Genomic DNA, 7,824 nt, shown 5'->3' on the forward strand with positions numbered 1-7,824 from the left:
GGACTTCAACTCCCAGAATTCCTGAGCCAGCATGGGGGAAACTTTGGCCCTCTTGATGACTTGTGGACTTCAACTCCCAGAATTCCTGAGCCAGCATGGGGGAATTATGGCCCCCTCATGACTCGTGGACTTCAACTCCCAGAATTCCTGAGCCAGCATGGGGGAAACTTTGGCCCTCTTGATGACTTGTGGACTTCAATTCCCAGAATTCCTGAGCCAGCGTGGGGGAACTATGGCCCCTTCATGACTCGTGGACTTCAACTCCCAGAATTCCTGAGCCAGCACAGCTCAGCTTGGAAACCTCTCCCTTTCCCCTCAGCATGGCTGGCTGAGGAATTCTGGGAGTTGAAGTCCACAAGTCATAAAAGAGCCAAGGTGGCCTACCCCTGACCATGGTCATATGATCCAAATCCAGAGAGAGTATAGGCCAGGGGTAGGCCACCTTGGCTGTTTTATGACTCGTGGACTTCAACTCCCAGAATTCCTCAGCCAGCATGGCTCAGCTTGGAAACCTCTCCCTTTCCCCTCAGCATGGCTGGCTCAGGAATTCTGGGAGTTGAAGTCCACGAGTCATAAAAGAGCCAAGGTGGCCTACCCCTGAGCTAGGTGGAACCAGAAAGGGGTTCCCAAATTTTTGTGGGTTTTGGGGTGTGTGTGTGAGGGATTATTGAAACCTCACACTCTGTAGAGTAGCTAATTTGGGCCAAGTCGAGGGTTTTTTTCTGGATTAAACCTGCCTTGGTTTGACATGTGGCATCAACCACCCTGATATTGGAGGCCTCAAAGCAGAGTTTCTCAACCTTGGCCACTTTTAAGCTATGTGGACTTCAACTCCCAGAATTCCCCAGTCAGCTTGGTCTCAAGCGTCGGGTCGTCCTTTTAATATTGTCCAATTAGCATTGTGGATGAAGGAAGGTTGAATTCAGGTAGCTCTCTCCTGCAATGTTTCTCAACCTTGACAACTTTTAAGACGTGTGGACTTCAATTCCTCATGGCTGGGGAATTCTGGGAGTTGAAGTCCACACATCTTTAAGGTGCCATGGTTGAGAAACATCGCATTAGAGAGCTATCTAACCTTCCTTTATCCACCATCTGTTTTCTCTATCCTGCCCCTTGTCTAGTTTTTGGTTGCGTCTTCTCTCTTTCTCCCATCTCCTCCACTTCTACTCCTGTAGTAATTTTACCACGTAGCTTGGGGGGGCGGGGGGAAGCAGGTAGGAGAATAATTGAGTTGTGCATTTGGGGTGAGAAGAGAACTTATTTTGCTGATTTACTAAGGGAACCCGCCATCTCCAACGGAGGAGTTAAATAGAACGTTAAAAGAAATAGCTTTTTAGATCTGAAACGGGAGTGACTCACTGCTCTGTTTTTAACAGCCCATTTTATAGCCGAAGTAGACGGTGGGTTTTGCTGCCTGGAATGAGAATGGAGGGCAGAATTCCTCTTTATACCGTAAATTAATTTCTTAGGTCTTTAAAGTCGCCTAAGACCTCCCTGGATTTCTTGATGGAACCGGACTGTTCGGTCAGGCGTGACTGGTTCCATTTTAATTTTATCCTGAATAAAATTAACAGACAGAACTAATAAGAAGAGGATTTCATGGAAGGGTCTTGTGGCACGCTTGTTCTTTAATTATAGGACTGCCAGGAGGAAAAAATAATATTCCTATTGGAATCAAATCAGCTACCCGAGTTTAAATCATGGGTTTAAAGGTTTTAACTCCACAGGCTAACTTAAACACTTCTCTTTGTTCCCACACACCCCCTTAGAAATTGTGAATTTCACAGAGTTGTTTTGTTGGCTGATGCCTAAATCCAATAAATTAATTGGCTAAGTGTATTTGAAAACCTTAGCATTAAAGGCATGTTAGTGGCACCCATCTCAACTCCAGTTGTCCTCAAGACAATTTTTCAGATAGAGTCTCTTTAGCTCCCCTTGGTTAAATCTGGCCCTGATGATATCCACCTTCAGAGAAGGTAGCTCATCAAAGGTTTTAAACCACAAATCAAGGTTTAGCTTTCCATGGTTAAATCTGACCCTGATGATATCCACCTTCAGAAAAGGTAGCTCATCAAAGGTTTTAAACCACAAATCAAAGTTTAGCTTCCCATGGTTAAATCTGACCCTGATGATATCCACCTTCAGAGAAGATAGCTCATCAAAGGTTTTAAACCACAAATCAAAGTTTAGCTTCCCATGGTTAAATCTGACCCTGATGATATCCACCTTCAGAAAAGGTAGCTCATCAAAGGTTTTAAACCACAAATCAAAGTTTAGCTTCCCATGGTTAAATCTGACCCTGATGATATCCACCTTCAGAGAAGGTAGCTCATCAAAGGTTTTAAACCACAAATCAAAGTTTAGCTTCCCATGGTTAAATCTGGCCCTGATGATATCCACCTTCAGAGAAGGTAGCTCGTCAAAGGATTAAACCACAAATCAAGGTTTAGCTTCCCATGGTTAAATCTGGCCCGGACAACATCCATCGTCAGAGAAGATAGCTTATCAAAGGATTAAACCACAAATCAAGGTTTCTTCTACTCCTTTTGAGTCCTGTTGATGAAACCTGGAATAGCCTTTTCTGCAAGGAAGGGGTTTCCAGTATAGAGGTTGATTGTCCAAGAAGATCACTGGCATAGGAGCAAAATGTTTATTACACACCGCAGTTCCTTCACAAACAAACAAGTGTGTCATTAGTCTTCCGGCATCTTGTGATAGGAACACCGACTCTTCATGAAACGCACAATTTCCTGCCCCTTCTGGCCGCCGAATCGGAGAGCGCAAATCAGGAGCAGCCCTCCAGTTCATAGGTAGAACGTCTCAGCCCCTCTGGTGGCCAGGCCTATACAGGCAGTCCTCAATTTACGACCACAGTTGACCCCGAAATTTCTGTTGCTAAGCGAGACAGTCCTTAAAAGTGACTTTTGCCGCCATTTTGCGACCTTCCTTTCCAACGTTGTTAAGAGAATCACAACTAATGACACAATTGTTAAAGGAATCCGCCGGTCAGACGGTCGCAAAAGGGGATCACACCACCCCGGGACTCTGCAGCCGTCGTAAATGTGAATCAGTTGCCGAATGCCTGAATTTTGATCACGTGACCCTGGGGATGCTGCAAAGGTCGTAAGTGTGAAAAACGGTCATAAGTCTCTCTCTTCAATGCCGCTGTAACTTTAGACAGTCGCTAAATGATCTGTTATAAGTCGAGGACTACCTGTGGATCTGGAGCAATGGCCTTGAAGACTTTCAGTCCATTTTTTTGTTATTGTCACAGACCAGCCCGGAAGATTTTAACAGACGTTAACAGAAATATAGAGTTGGGAAGGGACCCTAGAGGTCTTCTAGTCCAACCCCCTGCTCAGGCAGGAAGCCCTGTGCTATTTCAGACAGAGTTGTGTGCAAAGAAAGACGTCCCACCTGGTACCTGCCAGGACTTTGAAGTTCACCCGCCTCTTGTAGGATCAAAGCCAACAAAGCAGAGCAGATGTTGTTAAATCCCCAAAAAAGCAGAACGCCGTCCGTCCCTAACAGAAACATTAGCGCTTACGATCCCGGCAAGCCTGGAGGAATTCCTCTGAGGAAAGTTCGTGGTTTAAAAACCATGTTCTTTTTCTCGTCTCGAAGTCACGCCCGTTATAAATAACGAGACTTACCTGGTTTTTCTTCTGTTCCTCGGCAAGCGGCATTTTGTCCGTGACAATCTGGCATTATCTGCTCTTATTCCGGATCGCCGATAAGTCATAAAGCACTAATCAGGCGAATTTCACGTCAGATTTAGAAAATAAAATTCAAATAGTTGTTTTTCTTCCTTCCTTCTCTTTCTTTTTAGCGGATTTGCGCTTCGGGACTAATGACTTGGAGTGCGGACTAGCACCCGGCATGAGAAAGCAATCTTGTCATATTTTAATAGGTTTCATACTTTGCGGCCCTAAACACGATGATAACCTTGGCTTTATATATAACAGCCCCAAATTACGTGAAATGTGCAGGTGATGAAGCCGAGCTCGGCCCTGCCAATAAGGCTAAAGTGGAATTGCACACCAATCAGGCGGGAGAGATCTCATTTCATTTACAGGATCTCACAAGCCGGGGGGGTGCTAATGCAAAAAAAAAAAAAAAAAAAAGTATATGGCACAAAAGTGTCAAGGCCATTGTGTTGTGCTAAGGACTCACTTTTCTCCTGCCAATTAAGTTCCTGGCCTAAAACTGTCACACACACACACACACACACACACACACACACACACACCGGAGTGGCAGATTGCGTCTGGTTAATCAGGTTGGTTTTTAAATGCTTCGTATCGGGAAAGGCATTTTAGGAGGAACCCATGGGCAGCAGGAAGCTGATAAATTTATTTATTTCATTACTTATTGAATTTGTTTGCTGCTGCTCATAGGCAACACCCCGGAAGACGAGCTCGGGATCCAAAAAGATCTGGTCAGACTCGAACAATGGGCCCTATCCAACAAAATGAGTTTCAGTGTGGAGAAAAGCAAAGTCTTACACTTAGGTGGAAAAAAAGCAAAGGCACAAATACAGGTTGGGTGACACCTGGCTCAAAAACAGCAACTGTAAGAGGGACCTTGGAGTCCTAGTGGACGATCGCTTAAATATGAGCCAGCCGTGTGCGGCAGCAGCCAAAAAAGCTAATACAATCCTGGGTTGTATAAACAGAGGCGTAGAATCAAGATCACGCGAAGTACTAGTACCGCTTTATAAAGCCTGAGTAAGACCACACCTGGAATACTGCAGCCAATTTTGGTCACCATATCACAAAAAAGATGTTGAGAGTTTGGAAAAAAAATTCAGAGAAGAGCAACTAAGGCAATTAAAGGCCTGGAGACCAAAACCTACGAAGAATGGTTCCAAGAATTGGGTATGGCCAGTCTAGAGAAAAGAAGGACTGGGGGGGTGACATGATAGCAGTCTTCCAGTATTTGAGGGGCTGCCCCAACTTATTTTCCAAAGCACCAGAGGGCAGGACAAGAAGGAATTAATTAAGCCCACCTGGTTATTTTTGCCAACAAAATTGGCCGAGCCAACCTGTGTATGAAATAATAGTTTGTGTTCCTTTTCCCTTCCTTGTTCTGCTTTGCAGAGGCGCAGTGAAGCGAATCGTCAAAGCGATGAATCGGATCGACCAGCGGAAGCACGAAAAATTTGCAAACCAGTTCAACTACGCGCTGAATTGAACGTCGCCAAGAGCAAGACTTAAGAAAGGAAAAAAAACTCCATGGCAGTTTTGAGCACCTTATACAATATCCGTGTTTTTCAAACTGGGCCACTTTTAAGAGGGGTGGACTTCAACTCCCAGAATTCCCCAGCCAGCATGGCTGGCTGGGGAATTCTGGGAGTTGAAGTCCACCCCTCTTAAAAGTGGCCCAGTTTGAAAAACACGGCACTGCAGGTACAAAAATTGGAGGGGCTTCAATTGAGTGGCTGTCGCCCCCTTTTTAAAACTTCTTCCATGGACACTGCTGTACAATTCCGTAATCAAGGATTGATTGAAACAATCTCATTCATATAGAGGTATATATTTATATTAATCTAATGTATTTAATAACAAGCATTGGGCTTTCTTAAGAAAATACGAAGCTCATCCTGGCACGTTGAAAGGCTTAGGAATTGTATATATTCCGGAAATATATTGTAATGTTTATACTGTTTGTGAATAAATCTTATAACTTAAATATGCTCAAAATCTGATGCAGTACAAACTGATTCTAGTGTGTAAGCTCAGGAGATCCTAGAAAAGATTACAATTCTGGTTTCTACATGCAAGTGATTAAATGTTAAATGTTTTCCATGAAATATATCAGAAAGTCGGTATTATTGTACCGTATTTTCCCCAAAATAAGACCTAACTGGAAAATAAGCCCTAACATGATTTTTCAGGATGCTCATAATATAAGCTCCACCCCAAAAATAAGGCCAAGATTGTCAGCCAGCCGGATGCATTTAGTACCGTATTTCCCCAAATATAAGACCTAACCAGAAAATAAGCCTTAATGCCTCTTTTGGAGCAATAATTAATATATAAGACCTAGTCTTATTTTCAGGGAAATACAGTACTTATAAGGACAATATGTTTATTCTTTTCTTGCACACATGAATCCTTGTATGGTTATGTATCTATGCAGATTCTTGCAGTCTATCCTGGGAATGTATTAAATATGTATTTTAGACATTTATACAGCTGCCCATCTTTTAAACCAACTCTGGGTGAGTGAGGATTTTTAGAATTTTTTTTTCTAATAGAAAAATTAAAAGATACATAAAATCATTTTAAAACTAGGAAACTCGACCGATGATAAGATTAAAAGCAATAAAAAACCTGGCCCCAATCAGTTCTAATGTGTGACTTTCTAATTTTCTCTTTAAATGTAAACCTAATAAACTTTAAAAATCTAATCTTTAAAATCTAATAAGATTTTCAAGTCTTATAGAAGACTAGGAGGGGGGAGGCCTGCAAAACTTCAGGGTGTTGGATAGGGCAGGGACTGCCATGGAAAAGTATAAATAAAACGTTGGATCATAAAGAATTAAGATTCCTTGTTGGCATTGCCGTTAATTGCTGTCTCTTACAGTAGGTACACGGTAAGTCTAACTGGTCAATTGATTGTAGATTTTCATATTTGTAATATTTTTAAACGCTATATAGTAAATTAGTAAGTAGAGATTGGAGGTATGTCTAGTTTCAGGGGTAGGCAACCTTGGCTCTTTTATGACTCGTGGACTTCAACTCCCAGAATTCCTGAGCCAGCCAAGCTTATATTATTATTATTATTATTATTATTATTATTATTATTATTATTATTATTATTATTATTATTATTATTATTATTATTATTATTATTATTATTATTATTATTATTATTATTATTATTATTATTATTATTATTAAGAAATTTAATGCAAGAATACATAAAAGAGTAAGAGATATAGAAAGGGATCTACAGGAGTATTTTGCCATTAAAATTAAGAGCTTTTGGGACAAATTAAATAAACCAAAGCTGAAAACCAGAGGAGGACAATTGGACATCCAATCTTGTAGGTGTCATTAAGAGCATTAAGAGAGAAAAGCTGAATTAATTCTTGACTTCTGTCTTCCCTGGAAAAGAAGTAATGCAGAGAATCAGGCCTGAATTTGTATTTTTTAGGAAGAGAGTTTCCAAAAAACTAAATCATATCACGTGCAATGAAAGCTTTGGGTTTATTGAGAAATCAGAAACAAACAGTTCACTGTTTGTCCATCTGAACTCCACTGCGATATTGATGTTTTTATGTGCCATATCCTTAAGAACGGCTTCTCCGGCAGACGTCTAATTCCAGAGGATTGTAAAGTAGTCTGTGTAAATGATAAATAATAAAAGGAAACCATATAAGTAAATCCAATTAGGCTGATAAAGCTCCTAGTAAATAGGCTGCAAAGATAAATACTGTATTTATTGTTTACTATTAAAGATAAATATTATATTTACCTGAGAGGAAGACAGGTTTTGTCCCCCGTATAATTTATCTTTAAGCTGGATAAATCAACTGACTTCACCAACAATATGGTAACAGAGGTGTATGATCATCTACTGGTTTGGAAGTGGGAGATGGGCTTACATTCACCTGGTAGACAGAAAACCAAAAGGACAAATGTTGCTAGAGAGGAACCAACGTGGAATTAGGGAAAGATGAGTTGAAGATAAATCTGGGGATAATCTGCCTCCTCCCAGGTGCAGACACAAACAGAGTTGGAAGTATGATAATTCTACAAAAAATGGGAGATGGTCTGGATTGGTGAGGAAGGAGGAAGGGGAGGAGGAGGAGGAGGA

The 7,824-nt window shown here is 41.4% G+C and overlaps 1 protein-coding gene across 1 annotated transcript in view; it reads left to right on the forward strand.

Annotated features, from left to right (window-relative positions):
- Positions 1-5,220, forward strand: part of LOC107298779 (UV-stimulated scaffold protein A) — a gene marked incomplete at its 5' end in the record, with an annotated part of 28,333 nt that extends 23,113 nt beyond the window's left edge. Inside the window, one exon of the mRNA XM_015828143.2 lies at positions 5,100-5,220. Coding sequence (XP_015683629.2) covers positions 5,100-5,193 — 94 coding nt within the window. The remainder of the gene's footprint in view (positions 1-5,099) is intronic.
- Between the last annotated feature and the right edge of the window lie 2,604 nt (positions 5,221-7,824).

Source organism: Protobothrops mucrosquamatus, unplaced genomic scaffold (genome assembly GCF_001527695.2).
Source record: "Protobothrops mucrosquamatus isolate PMUCROS unplaced genomic scaffold, P.Mucros_1.0 scaffold4273, whole genome shotgun sequence".
In the NCBI taxonomy this organism is placed as follows: domain Eukaryota; kingdom Metazoa; phylum Chordata; class Lepidosauria; order Squamata; family Viperidae; genus Protobothrops; species Protobothrops mucrosquamatus.